The 20985-nt window shown below is 31.8% G+C and overlaps 1 protein-coding gene across 1 annotated transcript in view; it reads right to left on the bottom strand.

The window, feature by feature from the left end:
* Window positions 1-1477: 1477 nt before the first annotated feature.
* LOC129225607 (mitochondrial import receptor subunit TOM40 homolog 1-like) overlaps window positions 1478-20985 on the bottom strand; it is a 39449-nt gene continuing 19941 nt past the window's right edge. Inside the window, exons 5-7 of the mRNA XM_054860068.1 lie at window positions 9641-9723; window positions 4117-4213; window positions 1478-2288 (exon numbers count right to left, since the gene is read on the bottom strand). Of these exons, the coding sequence (XP_054716043.1) occupies window positions 2149-2288; window positions 4117-4213; window positions 9641-9723 (320 nt within the window). The 3' untranslated portion in view covers window positions 1478-2148. The remainder of the gene's footprint in view (window positions 2289-4116; window positions 4214-9640; window positions 9724-20985) is intronic.

The raw sequence follows: 20985 nt of genomic DNA, 5'->3' as shown, positions 1-20985 counted from the left end.
GAAGCCAATGCTGTAGTTGTAAAAATTTGTTCGGGGGAATTCAACTTGGGGCTTGGGGAGACCCACAAAAAGAAAAGGAGGTTTAAACAGGTTTATATTGCCTTAATAGAAAAAAAAAAAAAACTATATATAGGGTGCTCTTCCAGTAGTTGACCATTTACTGGAAGTTTCTACAAGTTCTACTTAATTTCAAAGGAAATAAATTGAAAATTTTATCCAAATTATTTTCAATAGCAGTTAAAAAGGGAGATTTTGCCAGTAGTTGACCACTTTTTAAAACACAGTAAAAACTTAACTTGTAATCTTTTCTATTAAAACCCGACTGTATGTACATCTGTATGTAATGTTCACCTAAAGGTCACCCCTGACAAACACCCTATATATATATATATATATATATATATCCCTATATATACGGTACCCCCTCCCACCCCCACTACAAAATTGGTTACAAAGAACACCTTTGCACTGTAAAAAGGAATGAGCTTACAAATGTAAAGACATCCACAAAGTCTTTGTTGGATGTCTTAAAAATCCAGCACCTCACTTCATTTTTGAATTAAATAATGTTTTGTTGTAACTACCTTGAAACATGTATCTGTGTTATGTTGTAATTTTCATGAGAATTTGTGCCTTATTCATGTAGGTTTTTTACTTTAATGATTGGAATTTGAATATTATTACTGCAGTAATAAATATTGATCGACATAGGATGGTATATCGGTATATCACCCAGCCCTAATATGATTTAAGGTTAAAAGGTCATGGTTTTGTGTCGTCCAGATTTTAGGATTTGCAAATTGAGGTCCCATACTGTATATTACATTTTATTAAATTTACATAACATTTTCTGTTTTGCAACATTTGCTGTACAGTTTTGTTTATAATTATAAAAATACGTAGTCTGTCATAGCTGGGAATAAGCCAGTCATTTTTATCTGCTCCAAGGAAATGTCCTCAAGGAAATAAAATCCAGTTTTCTTCTTTTCAGGAATTAGTGCTAGCCATAGGTGGATTTTCAAATTGAACAGTAAGTCTAACAAATAGTTACAATACAACAACAGTTTTCCCAAACAGAGGAGCAGAGAAAGATAAAAACCTCAAAATATAGGAGAAAAGTCCAGAATCATAAATACTCATAAGCAGAAACAGACAAATATCATAAAATCTTTCGAAAAATACTTCAGGCACGAGACAAATTACTTTAGGAAAATTTAGTATATCATGGCTACTGAAAGGTTCCTGTTCCCAAATAACTAAGAGATTAATTGTACTCGACTCACAAGATCCCACTTTTCTTGAAATATATATTTAACTATTTTCCAAATGAGATTTTGATCGATATTTTTCTTTCCATGCAACTACATGCAATTTGTGTTTTATTTTTCTTATTCTAACTTTAGAATTAAATTGTAATAAAATTGCAAAGTTGTCGCAAGTTAAGAATCTTGGACAATGAAAAAGTAGGGGAACAAAATACAAAACAAACAAGTTTTATTAAAAATCTGAAATATTGATTGACTTCTATTAAAACAACAGCTTTAAAAACAGTTCTAGACATCTTTAACAAAGCATGATTTAGGTAGGCACAAAACATCTGCATAGTAGCCCAATGCAAAAACAAATAACTTATGAATTACATACTAAAAAATAAATAAAATTTACTCTTTTATGATTATGATACACAGAAATTTGATTAACAAGTCATATATATACAGTTTCCTTACTTTATCATATCCTCATTTTTTTTCTGCAGTAATATACAATATATTTTCATTAATATAAATTATTAAACTGCACACATTATGTTACTTGCTTAGGTGAAAAATTTTGAAAATTAAGAAGAAAAATCACATAAGGAAATGCCAGTATTCAAAGCAATGTTTATAGCCCAAATCAAATCCTGGAATGATAAAACTTAACTTTTTTTTTTAATACAGTACATTCTTTTATTTTGATCATTTCTAAAAATAAGCAAAAATGTATTAAATTCCAAAATTGGAATGTGGAGATAAAATAAATTAAATCTATGTCATATCTTTCTCAAATGAGCAGACTTGAATCTTTAAAAAAGTTATTTGACACTAAAACAACAAATATAAATAACGTTCTAATTTCATTTAATGTACAGTAGTTATAAAACTAGATTCAACCAATCATTAAACCAATGCCAAAGCGACTTTGATTTTTCGTATGGTTTATCATTCCACTGAGAGCCAGTGTAAAAGGTAAAGGCTGGAGTTTTTTTTCTAGAACGGCTCCAACAGTCCAGTTGCTATCCACTAGACCTAAATAGAGAATAAAGAGTTAATAATAATAACAATAAAAGGAATTACACTCCAACTATAAAAAGACCATACAGGGTATTTCATATTGAATGGGACAGCAAAAATAGTAACATTCAAATTAGCACAACATAAACTCTGCAGTTGATTTATTAAGCAGAAACTAATTTATTCTGAAGCTACAATCATTTCAGTTTTAAATAGTGGCAGCAAAAACTCTCCTGGTTACAAAATAACCATTAGGGGCACTGTTAATAAGAATAGTGTCATCTGCATAGAAGGTTAGGGGGAAAGCACATCCTGTTTTAGAATACGCCAATAACAGCATTGTTCATACTCTTTCAAGGATACTTTTGCACAAAATTTGCGACATAACTCAGGGTTGTCCAGTCTCTTCACCTTGGAAAAAAAACCTCCTGGACAAATATTTTGTTCATTTTGTCAATTTTTTCAGCAAAATAAATGTTTTGAATTAAAGACGCATTACTCAGCAATAATAAATAAATATATTGATTCCTCTGATTGAAGGAAAATTTTTACACATAATTAACGCACATGCATTTGATTTGCAACTAGACACCATAAAAGTAAGTACCTATTGTGGATATACACAGCAGAAGCAGATTATGCCTACAAAAATTAAAGGTAAGATTTTTCCCTAGCTAGGTAGCTCCCCTAAAAATATAAGGAGGTGATTTTTAGGGGACCACCTAGCTAGGGAAAATGTCATCATCTTTATTTTTTGAAGAGGTGTTTTGCTTCTCTTATGAATACACTATTGGTACATTTACATTATGTGAAATATTTTAAGTGAAAGTGAAGAAACAAAATTAGTTTTGAAATGCTTTTATTTTTAACTGCAGCACATTTGTAAAACAGATGAATAATAACATTAATTGATAATGCATTTAATAACAGCAATAAAAAATTTACATTTGTTTTAAAACATAAAAAAACTGGAAAATGAATGAATTTTAAATATGATATAATGAAGTAAGAAATTAGCATTCATGAAGAAAATTTTACATTAAAATAAAATTGAGCTTGTATAAAGTTAAAGCTGAGTTTTTTGTTTTGGTACAAGTTTTTGTTCACTATTTATGTTTTCACTTATGGTTTAATAACTAAATGGGACACTGACTGAAATTTTTTGTGTTCCAAATATAAAGTTTTGAAAATATTTAAAGATTTACTTTTTTTAACTCCAACAATTTTTAATTTAAACCAGCTCATTAAATGCAATACAAATATTTACTATTTTTTTGCAAAATATATTAGATTTACAATTTGCCTTATTAAAAATAAAAACAGTGACAGAGCATGAGATTTAAAAGTTACCAGCTCAATTTAGCCAAGAGACTTTATGGCCGTAACTTGCAACTTTAGTACAGTAGATCCTCGTTTTAATGTGGGGGAAATGCCGCGTAAATTGATAATTAATATTAGTGTTAAAATAGGGTTCCATAGATAAAAAAATACTGCATTCTAGTGATGACTATTTTTATAAGTTTAATGTGTACTTATATCGATTTCTATGCACAACATGCATAAAGAAAACAAAAATTAATATAATATTTATAAAAAGGAGCTGGCTATGATGGTCTTTTGGCAGTCAAGAATTTTTCTCTGTAGATACCCTAGTAGGTTTAATTGATAAGTTTTTTGAATATGTAAGAATTGTATCACAAAGAGTCAAAGTAAAAATAATCATTTTAAAGATACTTAAGCATGCCCCTAGATAACTCATTAAATGTCTAAAGAACAACAGGTGGATTTCCATTTATCTGAAGGGGGAAAAAGAGAGAGAGAGAGAGAAATAAAAAAATGTTACCTCTAAATACTAAATTAGCTTTAGGTAAATCTATCTGATAGCCTAATGTACAAACACTTTCACCCACTCGAAAGTTAGTTTCTACTTCAACTCCAACCTAAAGCAGGAAGAAATATGTTAAAAAAATAGGTTAAAAAAGCATTCAGGACATAAATAATAATATATATACATGTATACACACACAAAGTGGAAAAAGATATATTTCAAATTTCATAACGAAGGCCATAAAAAAGTCGATGAAATTTGAAGAGTGATAAGCAATAACTATCACATTAGTAAGATAGGATGATTTCCAAACTTTGTGAAACAAATTTAAATAAATATCAAAATTAAAATATTTCAAAAGAACAAGCAAAGTTTCCTCTATTTTCAGTTATACAAAAGGTACCTTGGAAACATGTCAATACACAGGAATACTTATTAACTTTACTAAAAGCATGTAAAAGACTTGCCGTCTCAGAAAAAGCTTGTCATTAGGAGACTTAGGAGGAGTGAATCCTCTCGACTTTGAGAAATACAATGTAATTATTATGTGTGCAAACGTATTTTACTATTTCTAACCTAATATGTAGAGAATACTGTGAGATACCAAGCAATTGCCACTGATTGAATAAGCGCTTACACCTCAACATGGATCATAATTGGAAGAAATAAAAATGGGATCAATTAAAAAAAAAATGCAAATGCAGAAACAATTCCTTTACAAAAATTGCAACAGCATATTGATCAGGGTGGCGACAGGAACTGTGAAAAAAAGTTCCCTGACTTTTCCCTAATAAGTTCACTGAATTTCCATGATTTACGTTATCAATGACAATGGTTTCCTTTCTTTGTTCAACCTGAAAACCATTGCATATTAAATAAAATGCAGTGTTTAAAATGTTTTAAGCTGTTAATTAAAAATATATTTTGAAAATTGCTCCTTTTTTTAAAAAATAAAAATAGTATATTAAATTATCTACAAGGAAATATTATAGGAAATCTAAAACAAATACTTTACCTCAAGTAACCAATTAACATCAGCAGGGCTCTCAGTAGCCTTTTTCAAAATTTTAGGAACTCTTCGGCAAAATTTTAGGGGTAATTAAAAATTTTGTGTGATTACAAACAGATAGCCTGACTATAATTAATTACATAACAACTGACAAACGAAATTGAAAACACATTTTATCCCTTATAGTACTTTTACAAAGAAAGAGTCAAAACAAAAGATAAATAATAATTTTTCTAACTAATTTATATTAAGTAGCCAGAAAGCACTTGAATTTGTAGTTATCTTTTCAAAATTCACTCTTTTGACTTTCAAAGATGTGCAATTCCAAGTTTTCGCAATTGACCAGCCCCTACAGATATTAAATTCTGTTCAAAAGTCATTGCCATAATGTCATGCCTACAGCGGCTTTCTAGTTTTGTTCATGCCCACTTTAAGTTGACATAGAGCTTAACTTTCATTTTTTAAAACTCATTAATACTTTTGTTACTTCAACAAATCTGCAAATCTAGATTCCCCTCCCCTAGTTGATTCCTTTTTAAGTTTATTCTTTGTCATTTTTCTTTTCAACTATTAATACGGGTTGCCAAAAGACCCATGCGGCCTATTATGTTCAATGTTACTCAATACTCTTTGAAGCGACAACAATTTTTAGTTTGTATTTTTCTTCTCTCCCATAGTCTCAAATGTTATCTAGAAAATTAAAAATAAATACATTATACATATGCTCTGGCCAGCCAGATTCATCTTTATAACTGTAGGCCTAAGGTTAAAAGAAAAATTTTGACCTATTGAATTAATGTACTTTTTGTGTGACTTATGATAATCCTTCACTGCTTTTAGCTATCAACAATACAATGACAAAGAGATGATACAAATGAAACTTTGATTTTCCAATGCCAGTAAACTTGGGAAAATCTTAATTGTAAAATGATTTTTTTTATATTTTACTCAGTAATGTCACATCTTTATAAATACTACTAACTGCTCATAATGCACATTTACTTTAATTTTTTTTTTTAAACTGAAAATTGTAAATTTTTTTTTTTTTTACTTTTTCAATTTCCAAAAAAGTTTCCTATGTATAAAGTTCTTAAGACTTAAAACAATTATTTGATTTGAAACTGATATTGTACTAAAAATATCTATTATTTTTAATCAAAGCCAACCTACTTGCTTTTCAACTCTGCCACCCCCCTTCCCCCCCCAAGAATATTGCGATTTTTTAAGTAGTATGAAAATTTTTGAATCTTTACTAATAATAAAGCTCAAAGTCTCTCTGTCTGGAGGATGTCTAGATCTCTGTGATGCGCATAGCGCCTAGACCGTTCGGCCGATTTTCATGAAATTTTGCACAAAGTTAGCTTGTAGCATGGGGGTGTGAACCTTGAAGCGATTTTTCGAAAATTTGATTTTGTTCTTTTTCTATTTCAATTTTAAGAACATTTTTCGGAGGAAAATTATCATAAGATGGACGAGTAAATTACGAAGTTATCATGACGTGGAATGGGAAAGCGAATGAACATAGCCAATTGGCGAGAAATTCGTCATCCATTGTTTGTAAATATACAGGCGAACCAAATGAACTTTTAATTTTCAATTACGGACAAAGCCGTGCGGGTACCACTAGTATTAAATAAAGAGGAAGTTGCAATTTTATACATACCAGCTAAAAAATATTAAGAAATAAGATGTGATAAGTTAATGTATTTTTAAAGCAGAAAAAGAATGCAAATGACAATGAAAAAATTGTTGAGCAGAAATTTTTAATAACTATTGGAACAATTAATATCATAGTTGACATAGCAAACAAAATTTTGAATGGGCCACAAAAATAAAGAAATCCTTGACTACACTACATTTTACGACATTTGCCTAAATTTACTAGATGTGTTGAATTCCATGATTTCTAGATTCTAATGCTATCTCAAACACCCTAATCAATGTTTTAGAGATAACTTAATTTTTTAACATCTTTATAAAACGAAGATACAGCGTGATAAAAATTGATGATAACATTTAAGAATGCTAGTGGTTTGAATCGATTCAAGTCAAGTGCAACAGAATTTACATTTTTGAACTAACTTGAGAAACTTATGAGTTTACAAGTCCTCTACAGACGAAAGAGACGAAAGAAAACTAAGCAAGGTTCAGAATAATAGTAAGAATAAAATAATTGATGTCCAAACATTGAAAATACAGTCTAGATTAAAATGAGCGAGTTTTACAGAAGAGAATGCAAATGGCTTCTGAAATTCGTAAATGATCGGGATAGGCGTATAAGTTAAAATGCTAAAAAATTCAGGCCTTGTATGTTTCATTCAGGTAGAGTTGAAAAACATCTGTTTTAAACGTTAAATTGGTTCGTTTTTTCAGAGGAAGAATTTTTGTGAACTGTGTGTAATGAAAGGTAAGATATTGTAAAGGGTCTGATTTAACAAAATATTTTGTGAATTGTCTATTCAGCAGATCAAATATCTAGGGAAAAGTTTATAAAGTTTGTTTTGCGATGAAATATTTTGTGAAGGGTCTCCTCCTCCTAAAAGACCACTTAAATTCTCTTAAAGAGACCACTGTGAAATTTTCAAATTCCTTTTAGGAACACCAACAAAATTTTAGTACAATTTTAGGAGCTGATATTTTTTTTAGGAAATTTAGGAATTTTAGGGGGGACTGAGAACCTTGCATAAGAGTTCTAAAAAAATATTAACACCACTTTGAAAGGCATATCTAATCATGATAAAACTAAAAAGTTTATATGAAAATATTTTGAACTGAATTTTCAAGCAGTATAATTGTTGCTGCAAGAATAACAAGTAATAGTGAACGAATAGACGTAATGTAGTTTTACTTAAGTAAATAATAGACATATTTATGTAAAACAAATTGAAACCTTTTAACAACCAGTCATATTTTCTAATTGAGGACTTAGGTTTTGATAAATAAATGAATACAGCATTTTAACTATTAAAAAATAATAAAAATATTTACATATGTACACAACCAAGGGCACCCATATGCAAAATTTTAAGGGGGGGGGATGGCTCAGATACTTTCCCCATGGTTTAACAGGATATTTTCCAAACAGAAACCAATTTCAGTACAGATTAGAGTTATTAAAGTCTTACATTTTTAATAAATTATACATTAATGGCTGGAGAAGAAATGTTTTTACATTTTTGCAAAGAAAAAAGTACTAAGAGCAAGGAAGTTCCAATTTCTAAGGGGGGGGGCTTGAGCCCCCCCCCCCTATATGGACGCCTTTGTACACAACTCAATTTCAAATATTTCATTATTTGTCGAGGAAAAAAATCTTAGGATTACTTTTGTAACAAACAATACTGAAATGCAAAAAACAATTAATTTCAAAATATATATGTTTTGAAATAAAATTTTTTTACAGTCTGGAAAAAAAAAAACCTTTGTACAATTTGAGGCAACAACAGATAATATGATGGCAAAAAACCAAGTTGATTTTCATTTAACATTCAATTTTAGCAATTAAATTAAAAACGCAAAGTAATAACTTTTAATTTTTATCAGTATTAATTTAAAAACAAAGATTGGAAAGGAAAGTTTTTTCTTTAATTCTAATTTAAGGCTCAATTTTCACATAAATTCCCACATAGGGGGGCACCAAGCTTCTCTCTCAATTTGAAAAAAAGTTACAAGCAGTTTTAAATGAAGTTCTTAAGGTTTTATTTCGGGTTGCCATGGCCTTGTCTTTCAGCTTTGCTTGTCTCTTCTTTCTCATTTTAATTTCTTAAAGGTTTTTATTTTATAGTGGTCCACAGCCCTGCAATTTTAATTACAATGGGAAAATAACGCCTTTCAGTTCAGGACAATTTCGTATATAACGGAAAGACATTTTGATTTAAAAAAAAAAAGGGGGTAAGAGATTACAATGAAGTTATTTTCATTAAAACAAACATTTTTTTCCCTCTGCACTTCATTGTTAACATTTAAAATATGAATAACAAAACAGGAAAAAAATAATTTTTATTCCTTTTTCTCAATGTTTACGCTACATTCTATAATCTACTTCGAGATGAAATGACTTCTTTTTTTAAACTAAGAGCTTCTTATTTAACTTTATAGCATGAGCAGAGAAGTGCGGGTACAGCTAGTTGATCTATGAAAACTCAAAAAGTGAATTTCGCTACAAAATAAAAACATTAATAGACCTTATTTGCTACATTAATGAAAAAAAAGAAATACATTTCTTCTCTTTCTTCTAAAAAATCCAAACAGCTTTTGCAGTTAAGTTTTTTTTCCTTTTACAAAACATCTACTTAAAGGGAAGATTTTAACAAACAGCTTCAACCCCTACCCCCCAACAAAAAAATTTCGTATTTGAAAATAACGATTATAAAGTAATTAATTCTTCAAATTCCAATTGAAGCAAAATATCTCGTTCCAGGAGAATATTCTCACCTTACAACTAAGCTTTTAATTCAAGACACATTAAGTCTTGTACTGCACCCCTTTTCATAGAATTGATTTCAAAACAATTAAAAACAAAGAAATAAATACCTGGACATTGTCATTGCCTTTACGATAAAAACATGCATGTAGAGACGTCAAACCTGCTGTTCCACTGACTATATAATTTTGACCTTTAAAATAAAAATTAGATCAATGCATGAACATTTAAATAACCAAAATATTTAGTTAAAAAGCTAATTATTAATTATAAATGTGTTGGAAGATATTGGTTGAACTGGAAGCAAGCAACTTAGTTTGGAATTATGTATCTTACAACACCATCAGGGACGTAGCCAAGGGGGGGGGGTCCAGGGGGTCCGGACCCCCCCCTTCCTGATAGGTCACTGTCCCCCGGCACTTACATAAACAGAATTTTCCAAAAAAAAATTAAATAAAAAATTCTTTTGTCCTAAATATTTTTATTAAGCAACAACTTTTTATCATGTTCAGTTTAGTTCAGAACAACAGAACCTCTGGGAATGGGGGGGGGGGGCGACAGAAGTCTTCAACCTGTGGTACGCGTTGCAGACCTGCCCAAAGGAGACATATTATCTTAGTCCCCTGCCTCGCAAGAAAATCGCCAGCAGCTATCCGAAAAAGGAGACATTATCGTAGTGCCCCTCCCCGCAAGGAAATCACCGGCAGCTAGTAAGCAAACATTTATTGTTAACGAAAGCTTGATGAGAGTCATCAATGATGAAAATGTCGGAGACAGGAAATTTGTAGGAATGTTTTTGCGGGAAGGTCATACAAAGAGGAAAGCGACAGTGGGGTCAGCCGCCCTTGTAATATAGCACCGTCTTTTTAGAAGGTGCCTAAGGCTCCTAAAGTCGTGGATAGTGCAGAACTCTGTTAGGTCGCACATTCACTTTCTCTATCTCTGCCATTGGTATGGGTCGGTTGCACGAATGTTTTCCTCCAAAGTTAAAGCGAAAAATCAGGAGCAAAATCATAAACGCATAAGAAAAAATTAGCCAACCCCCACTGGGTAAGTTGTATTGCAGTTTTTTTTATGTGTTTTTTTTTTTTTTTAACAATAGGAGCAATTTTATGCATTCTCATTCATACGTTTCTCATTTATTTAAAAATTTGTTCAGACAAAAATAGCATCGAATATCATTTCATTTTTTAACCAATCAATTCAATTTATTTCATTTATAATTTTCATTCGTAACAATGATGAATTACTTATATCATTGTGTCTTGGAAGCTCGCAACTTTTAGCATTCATCTAATACTCTAAACCTAGTTATTTTACTAACAATGCGGAAATATAAAAATTTTAAATTTCTACTATTTGTCTTTGGAGGTAATATTTGCCCTATTTGTGATAATACAGCAGCACTAAAATTAGATCCTCAATCAGATATACTGTAAAAAGCTAATCATCCTTCGGTGACAAATATAAAAGGTTTAGAGGTAGTTTGAAGCCTCAATTAGCAAACATTTTGCTCTAAGTCATCAGATGTTATAATCTAAAGGTTTAAAAGAAGACAAATCTCTTGTAAAAACTCTAAGAAAAGTTGTAAATGCCTTTCTACAACATGGTTGTAGATTGCCTTTCTACAACCATGAAACTAATGTCTGGAAATCGGTTCTGAATATTAGTTCATTTTCATCACAAGGTAACAGATTTTTTTTTCTTTCACTCTTTCTGAGCAAAAATGTACCGAAAAGAACTAGAATTTTTGTGAATGTTTTATCTCTTGCGTTTTTATATATCTATATATATAAAAATGAATGTTTGTCTGTATGTCATCCATGAACTCAAAAACTACCCAGCAGATTTGGCTGAAACTTTCACCGTTTGTTATTTTTGGTACTGGGAATGTTTATAGAAAAGTTCGAAAAAAATCCGATCGATAGTTCCTTTTTTATTCCAATTTAAGTCACAATCCATTGGATAAATACGAATAAAATGATCGGCTGCCAACTCAAGAAGCCATTTTTCTTGAGTTTCAACAAATAAATTCTTTCTTTATTGTTTTATGGCTTTTCATGCAACGGGGGGATTTAAAATTTTTTCTGTTTGATATTTTTAGCGATGGATTGATCTTGCAAACTGCGTGAGTACAAAATTTGAGTAGAGTCACGGCTTCACTTGATACCTGGACCAATTATTATGAAAATTGCTATATATATATATGTTATAAGTATTTTTCCACGGAGAAGGTGCATAATAGGCTCATTGAAGCCACTCGCCACCAGGTGGCACTGCAGAGTAGCAACTTCTGCCCCGTTCAACCGGTTGTCATGAAAATCATTATAATGATGTATTTTTTTGTTGGCGTAGCAACGCGCGTCGGGTACAGCTAGTGATTTATAAAAAAGGAAAAAAAAAAATTATTTATTTGGAGGTAGTAACAAGAAGTTCTGTCTAGAACTAGACGAGCCTACTTTCCCTTATACCCATACTACTTTCTAGTACCTGATCAATAATCTCAAAAATAGCTAAAATCGCAAATTTTTTTCAAACATATTTTTAAAATACTTTAAGCTGATTTCTAGGAATAAAATATTCCTCACTCATCTAAAAAAATTAGATGCGTAAAAAAAAAAAAAAAAAAAAAAAAAAAGCAGCAAATACACTTTTTCCCATTAAAAAAATCTTTAACAGCTTTCAAAACGAAAGAATAATAATTAAAATTATTAATCTCATTAAAATGAATACATGATATCAAAAAAAAAATCGTTTCTTTTTCCCCTGTTGCCAAAAACATTATTTTAAATGAATTAATGCACTTACCAAAACAAAAACAAAAAAAAAAAAAAAAAAACAATAAAATGTAAACTTAAAGAAATAATTTTCTTTGTCAAAAAAAACCCGTCTGCGCATATCTTAATGTAGAAACATAAATGACTTCGAGTTTATTCGCCAAAAACTGAGTACCTAAATTGTAACTTTAGCGTAAAAATAAAAACAAGTCATATCAACAATAATTATTTCGCAGTTAAAACCATAGCTGCGGAGTCGGAGTCAATCTCATTTTGAGATAAAGAAGTCGGAGTCGAATATTTAAGAATCGGAGTCAGTCATTTGTCCTCCGTGTATAAATTTTTGCCAAAACTACGAAATCAGAGTCGAAGTCGGGGAGTCGGAGTCCGATTAATTGTCGGGCACAGGAGTCGGAGTCGGAGTCAAGTGCCCCTAAATTCTCGGAGTCGAAGTCTGGAGTTTGGCGTCAGGAGTTATTATTTAGAATAAAATTTGTTTGAAGTAAATCCGCCTTCAAGTGCGGAGTCTACATTGACTTTCAGTTTCCCCGTAGGCGCTATTGTTAAGGGATTTGAACTGTTCAAAATGAAACGGAAAATTGTTCAAATCAAAAAGGTTTTTTTATATACAAGTTTTTCATCAAAATCTTTTTTCCACAAAGCTTGTTTGAAGCAAATTTGCCTCACAGTTCGGAATTGCCTTGAATTTCCCCGTAGGCGCTAATGTTAAGTTTTTTTGAACTGTTCAAAATTGAACAAAAATAGTTCAAATCAAAAAGTGAAATATGGGAATGAGGTGTCCTCGCCGAGATCTTTTGAACAAAAAAAAGTTTTTTCGAATCGGACTATTCATTCAAAAGTTATTAGGGGGGGACAGACAGACAGACCGACAGACAGACCGACAGACATTTTTCCCCATCTCAATACCCTACTTTCCAATTTTTAATTTTTCAATATTTATCTAATTATTTTATTTATTTTTGACTTTTTTTTGTTTTTCGGGATATTTTTAAGATGCATTAAGCCTTCTTTCATGCTTTTTTCTTCTTTCTCTGACTTTTACTGGGAAAGTAGGCTAAAAAAAAAAGATGAATAAATAAAGGTTAATACTAAGATAACAAAATTGATTTCAGTGATATCAAAGTTTAAAAAAACAAAGAAATTGAATTTAAAAAAAAAGTTTGGATGTGTTTGATTTTTTTAGTTTTAAGTTTGGAATGATTAACACATGTGTAAAGATGTATAAGTTTAAAGATACCTATATATTTCACAATGAAATTATTTTAAAATACTAACTGAATTGTGTTCACGAGGTCAAAAGGAAAAGTTATTAATTAGTTTAACTGAAAAAATATATTTTCTTCTATCTTCTAGTTCCATTTTTCGAATAAAATACTATATAATATTCGTGCATATGAATTCATCGTAAACACCATAACTGATCCTTAAATATCTATTTTAGCAATACATCACAAGAAAATACTTATTAACGAGCAACGACACTTTCTATGTATTTTAGTTGTTTGAACAGCTTTAATAATGTTTTCCTAAGCTTTTACATGAAAATACTATAAAAAAGATGAAGATTAGAAGTATCATTCCATTTCTTATCGTTGAATGAATTCTAAAAATTTAAGAAACATTTTGAGCTTTTCTTTAATGAGCCTTGGCGATATTTTCGTCCATAGAAACATTAAATGCAGTCCAAAATCCAATTCGAAACAGTCAGGAGTGGGGAATTATGGAACATTTATTGAGTTAGACAGTTGATAATGTAGTTAAAATAAATATGAGCGTTTTTTTTTTTTGAAAGCAAATATATTGCAAAGCTTTAATTATCATATTTATATTACATCATTACTTAATTAATCTAATTATCATACTTATTGATTGTAGTTTTGTTTGGAATAGCATCAATTTATACAATTAACAGTTAATGCTTCTGATTTAGCATGCTTCCATTTTTAAAGTTTGTGCAACCTCTGACCCCCCCCCCCCCTTAACAAAATCCTAGCTACGTGCCTGACACCATTATGAAAAGTTTCGAGAACAAACAAAGTGAAATTTTAAACAGAAATACTCCACTCCTTTCATCTGCATAGATATTTATGTGATGAGATAGTTATTTTAATGACACAATTCCTATCCAGTGAATCTATTCAGTGTCACACATACAAGTTGTGTGACACTAGATAGATGATATGATACATGGTATATAACAGGATTAAAATTAGTGTTTACCATAAATCAAAAGAGCCACTGAGTTGGAAGCATTTTAAAAAGCTCACTGTTTTAAAGAAAATCATTGGTAAATTTACCATTCAGTCTTCCGCTTTACAGTTAAATATTTTCTGTTGAAAAATTTAAACATACTTGAATTTTAACTAAAACTCAATTCCAAAAAAATATTTCAAACAATTTTTTAAAGAACTTATGATAAATATTTTATATTTCAGTATAAATGAATTGAAAAGCATTTGAAATAAAATATAATAAAAAGGATGAGTTCCTTTAACTTTTTTTTTTCCAATACAGATAAGTAATTACATTTTATTCAACACAAATTAAATTCTACTACCGAATGCTTTATTTATTTTTTTTAAACAACAAAGGATTTGTCAGATCAAAGATGATTGATTGAGAGCTCAAAAGCGAAAGCAGTAAAAAATATCATTCAAAACCATGTTCTCAAGCCTTTTAAATTAACATGTTTCAAAAATTCATTAAAAAGCAATACATTTCTTCAACTTTTATAAAAGTACATTAAATGGAAACAAAAATAATATTTTAAAGCAGCAAAAAAACAGAAAGATAAAATAAGAAACAACTTGGCAAAGACAGGGGTCACCACAGGGTGATAAATAAACATACGAGATGCATGCAAGATCAATATAAATGGGAGATTAGCTATACTCAGTGGCGTAGCTAGGGAGGGGCAGAGGGGGCGGTCCGCCACGGGTGGCACCTTTTTGGGGGCGGCAATTTCGCACTTTCCATGCGAAAAAATTCAGCACATTTTTCTAATAAGGAAATCATACTTTTGATCTATTACTCGTGGGGAAAAAATGTCCTTGCATTGTAAGGTTTTGGTACGACTATGATGATAAAATTACTCTAATACAAAACATGTGTTTTTCTTGTGAAAAACTCAGCCCTCTTGTTTGTTTTTTTCCCTTCCTTCGTCTGAAACTACAGACTGAGGGAAGTGGTAGTGTAAAGTCAAGGGACTAAGTTTTTTTTTTATTGCAAAGGTTAACTATTGCGGAGGAAACAATAAATTTCATAACCTTTCGTTATATGATGGTTACCACTCGATTTTAAGGAAGTTTCTTGGAAACCACCTTATTATAAAAAAAAAAGTTTTTTTAAAGGAAATTGACAACAAGAGTAAGAGGAGAGAGGTCTCAAATGGTGGGCAATTTCTTGCTCATTGATTACAAAATTTTCATTAAGACAGAATGAATTTTATGTTCATTTTATAAAAGTACTTATTCATCAGTCAAATAATAATTGCTTGTATTTACTGTTCTATATCAAGAGGATCCTTTAAACAAATGAGTTCACATTCAGTCATTCATTTTAATGAAAGGTTTTTAATCATTAAAATAATGTCAAGGAAAAGACTTTCACATTTACATCAAAAGTAATGATTTTTGATGCACAACTTTTTCTTCTCATGAATCACAGAATGGTTAATCGAATGTAAAGGGCTTCTCTATCTTTTCGTCCTCTATAAGTGAAAAAGAGAATCATCCAATTTGCTTTTACCAGATCTAGAGAAGGGGAGCGGGTAAGTCTTGCTCGTATCCTGGGCGGCAGCTTCTGAGTTTGTCAAAATTAAAAAGAGACCCTGAGTTTGCGTTTCTAAAACTTCAAGTTAAGAAAATTTCCCTGACCTTAACGCGCTCCTTTCTACTGTCACAAAGCTTAAAATGCATTTTCAGGACTTTAATTTTGAAAAGCTTCCGGAGGAAGGCCACTTACCATCCCCTTCTTCCTTACTTTGTCCAAACATAGCCTAAAAAAGTGTTCTGAGGGGCTTCATTTTCAAACATTCCCTCCCTCCCCCCACTTTCAATTTCTAACGTGACCGAAGATAGCTTTAAAATGTGTTTTTAGGCCAGAGATTTATGACCCACCGAAGACAGCTTAAAATTGCGTTTTTATACCGTCAATAAATGCAAAGCTATCAAATCTTCCTATCCCTTAACATCACCAAGCAGCCCAAAAGTGCAGTTTTAGGCCTTCAGTCTCGAAACATTTCCAAGGAATAACGCCAATCTCCATCCCTTCAAAACTCATCTTTTTGCCTAATATTAAGTTTTTAAAACTTCAATACCGACAAATTCCTGGGGGCAGTCAAACCCTGACGCTTCCTGTAACATGATTAAAGATAGTCTAAAATGTTTAGGATATCAACTTCAAACTTTAAAATCCCCATCTCATTCAATGTCTCAAAAAATAACGTAAAGTTGCATTTTTGAAACTTCAATTTCAGAAAAATTCTAAGGAAGAGACTCCAAATGTCCATGAAATCACATGCGAGTAACGTCATCACATTTGGCTCCGAATTTTGTTTTTAGAAATTTTTGAGGGAAGTCCACAAAGCCATCACTTTTTCTCAATGATGAAGAGCTTAAAATAGGCAACAGTTTCGAAAAAGATTTTTCCGAACTTTCTCTCTCTGTCTCTGTCTCATATATAACGTTGTCTGTCAAACAACGTTGTGAGAGAGGCTAAAGTAGCGTTTTAAGGACGTCATTTTCAAAAAGATTCCAGGGGAGACGGGAGAGTCATCTGACTGCCTAACATTAATGGAAACATTTGGCCACCCGCTTATTTAAAAGTTCAGTATTGAAAAATTTCCAGAGAACTCCTGTACATTCCTTATTCTTTTTAACGTCATCATAAATAGCCAAAAATTGATTTCAAGTTTGAAAATATTTCGGGAGGAACACCCAGTCTTTATTGGAGTGAGGGGGAGCCCTTACATCACTAGATACAGCCTACACACACGTGTGCGCCCCCAAACCTTCTCCAGTCTCTTCACATACCCAAATATAGCCTAAAAGTTTTTTTAACACTTCAATTTGGGAAAATTTCCTTGAGAAGTCCCGACCGCCTAACGTCATAACGCATCAAACTGAAGAACGAATAAAACTGATTTTATTTCGAAAAAATAAAGAAAAAGAAAGGAAACAATTTAGAGGGAGCTCCAAGCCTCTTTTCTATTAGCATTGCTAAAAATTACCTACAATTCCGAGTTTTGACTTATTTTTTTGGAAATTTTCGGTGGGGCCCTGATTTTATTTCCTTCGGCAAGAAAAATATGAAGAAAAAAAAAAGGTTGCTTATCTTCTTAGTTAAAATCTTGTTATTACTTTAAACACTTTTGACTCTTCAATGTATTAGCTATTTTCCATCAAAAGGACGGCAAATTGGGGAATCGCCCCGGGCGGCAGAGAGTGCAGCTACGCCACTGGCTGTACTTTATATTAAAATTTTAGAACACCTCCAAATAAAAACAATAAAATGAAATATGAAGAGAAATTTAATGTAGTACTAATATTCATTTTGTAAAAAATAAACATCATACAAAGATAAATTTGGAGCGTTTGTTCATTTAAGTGCTTCATGTCTCATTACGTTTTGAGTGCAAGTGGGATTTCTGACAAAAAATCAGATCTTCTCCTTGAAAGCAGTAGGTAAAAATCAAAACCCATACAACACGAGTGCTATAAAAATGTGCAATGATGCAAAAAATAGAATTCATTTTCTGAAAATCAGCAGCCTTAATTTTCTGACAATAACTCGCTGTGCTTTCAGAATATATATTTCTAATATGTTTTCGGTGATGCACAAATTGCAGATATACATTACTGTTAAACAAAAAGTTCATTAATGCTAGAAGTATAGCAAGGCATTGCAAAGGAGGTATCTCAAACACTGAACATAATTTTGTAGTGGAGAAAAGCAAGGGCATGCGACACAGTGGCGTAGCTATGGTGGAGTGGAGGGGGCGGTCCACCCCGGGCAGCGATTTAGCACCTTTTGATGTGAAAAAAAATATAAAAAAGGTAATCATACTTCAAATCCATCACTGGAGGCAAAGAAATAACCCATCCAAATGTAAGGTTTTGGTATGACTACAACTGCACTCATCAGCATTCAAAGTTGAAATATTTCTATTGTGAGTCTTTGAATCTTCCTCATTCCCTTGACCTTTTTTAAGATGGACTAAAATTGTATTTTTAAAACTGAAATTTTGGAAGATATTCTAGAAAAGAGCCCGACTTTCTAATGTCACCAAAGGCTAAAACTGATATCAATCTTGAAGATTTGGGAGAGAACCCCCCCCCCCCCCCCCCCCCCGCAAACCTTAATTTTAACTGCAATTTTTGTTGTAAATTTAGAATTTTACTCCAGGATATGTGCATAGCTAGGGTGGAGTGGAGAGGGTGATCTGCCTGGGGCGGCACTTTTTGAGGGGCGACAAATTAACTGTTTTGATGTGGAAAAGATAAATGGATTAGGAACTAATAGTTTTAATCTGTTACTGCAGGTAAAAGATAATGTAGGAATTGCAAGACTTTGTATCACTAACAGATTAAAATTATTTCTATACAAAACTTTCTGCTTTCTTTCAAAAACTTTCAAAAGTCTTTCTTGATAGTATACCAGTACATTTCCTTGTTTTTTTTTCTGAGGGGGCCAGTGGACAATCATGGGACCAATGTTTTTTTAGACTGTAGAGGTTAACTCCAGGAGGAATAAAACAATGAGGTTTTCCAAATTTCGTTAAAAGAAAAAGTTAACACTGGATTTTAAGAGAGTTTCTTAAAAGCCTCCTAGTGAAACAAAACTATTTTTTTTTTATTCATATATTTTTTTATTTTTTTAACTCCAGGAAAATGGTGATAAGAGTAAGAAAGGGAAGGGAGGTGAAAAATGGTACACGAAACAATTATTGCTTATCATATAAGTGGTTTTACATGTTGCAGAGTTTACTTTGATTTCTCATTCATTACAAGAGTTCTCTATTTTAAAAGAAGTAAAAGGGATTTCTGTTTTCTCGCTTTTGAGAGTAGAAAATTTATCCAACAACTTTGGATTATATGTTAGTCTATTCATTTTTGAAGATATGCGAATTTCATTTTTCAATATTTGGTCCGGCCCCGCAATTTGAGCAAACATAGTCTAAAATTGTTTTTTCGAGTATTCAGTTTCAAGTAATTCTGGCTGGGTACCTCTCCCACCTCCTCTCTGTAGCCTAACAGCGTGAAAGATAGCTTCAAAATGTTTTCAGAAGGGGGAGCTCTCGAATATATCTCCTTTCCTGATATCACCAAAGATAGCTTAGAAATACGGTTTTAGACCTCAATGTTTAAAAATTTCTGGGTAGAACCCCAAACCCTGTCTTTTCCTCCAACGTAGCAAACACAGTCAAAAAAATAATATTTAGGTCTTTAATTCTGAAAATTTTTCTGGAGAAAAAACTCCTACCCTCTCTCATAAAATTGTATCAACATATAGCCTAAAATTACGTTTTAAAAACTTCGATATCAATTTGTGAAAACATCATTTGAACCTTGATTTTCCTTTATCTCCTAACGTGATCAAAGATAGCTACAATTTTGGAATTTTCCCGAAAGAGATACTTTAACCACCCTGCCCCCTCATATAATGTCTCTAAAGATTAAAACTGCGTTTTGGAAACTTCAATTTTGAAAAATTTCTGAAGAAGGAAAGCCCAATTCCTCAGACGTTTTCCTAATGTCCCCAAAGATAGCCCAAAATTTCGCTTATAAAAATTTGCGCGGGTGGGAGGGAGTGCTCCCGAATCCTTCCTCCTCAAAGATAGCCTAAAATGAACTTCAGTTTTAAGAAAGATTTTGGGAGAGAAACCTCCCGCTGCCTCCTTTTGCTCCTAACATTATCAATATCAAACAAAGGCCAAAGTTGGGAGTCAATTACGTCAATTTTCCATGAGAGAGCCTCCTGGTTTCCTACCTTTTTGGTGCCATTATGTGTTAAGGAATACTTTAGCATTCTTCACTCATTTAACGCTTACAACTGCGTTACATGCAACTGCATTGCCAAAGATGGCCTAAAATTGCATTTTCCAGAGCCGAAAATTTGTGAATTGAGTACCCGACCATTACCGATTTTCTTAACCTCTCCACAAAGTAGCCTAAGCTGAATTTTAAAACTTTGATTGCCAAACATTTCCTTGCGCTGGTCGCCGATCCCCTAACGTCAACAAAGAAACACAAAAAAAGACTGTTTTGAAAATAAATCGGGAGCAAACCCGCTCTTTCCCTTCACTTTACTAAAAATAACCTAAAATTGCTATTTTTTACGAAAATTTAGCAATTTTTTTCCAAGTGTAGGCCTTCTCCCCCCCCATACTTTTTCTTTTGTAAGTGAGTAGAAATTAATTTAATTACCTCTTTATTTCTTTCATTAAATTTCTAGTTTTAATTTAAACACCCTTGACAGTTTAATGTCTTAGCTATTTCACAACAAAAGGGTGGCAAATTGAGATACTGTCCCGGGCGGCAAACACTGTAGCTACGCCACTGCACGTTTCCCCCCTTTTTTTTGTAGAAAAAATACTGATTAAATTAGTTTCCGTTATTTCTTAAATGAAGTTTTCAATTTTAAGTTCAACAATATAC

Source organism: Uloborus diversus, chromosome 7 (genome assembly GCF_026930045.1).
Source record: "Uloborus diversus isolate 005 chromosome 7, Udiv.v.3.1, whole genome shotgun sequence".
In the NCBI taxonomy this organism is placed as follows: Eukaryota; Metazoa; Arthropoda; class Arachnida; order Araneae; family Uloboridae; genus Uloborus; species Uloborus diversus.
This window is presented reverse-complemented; position numbering and strand designations above follow the sequence as displayed.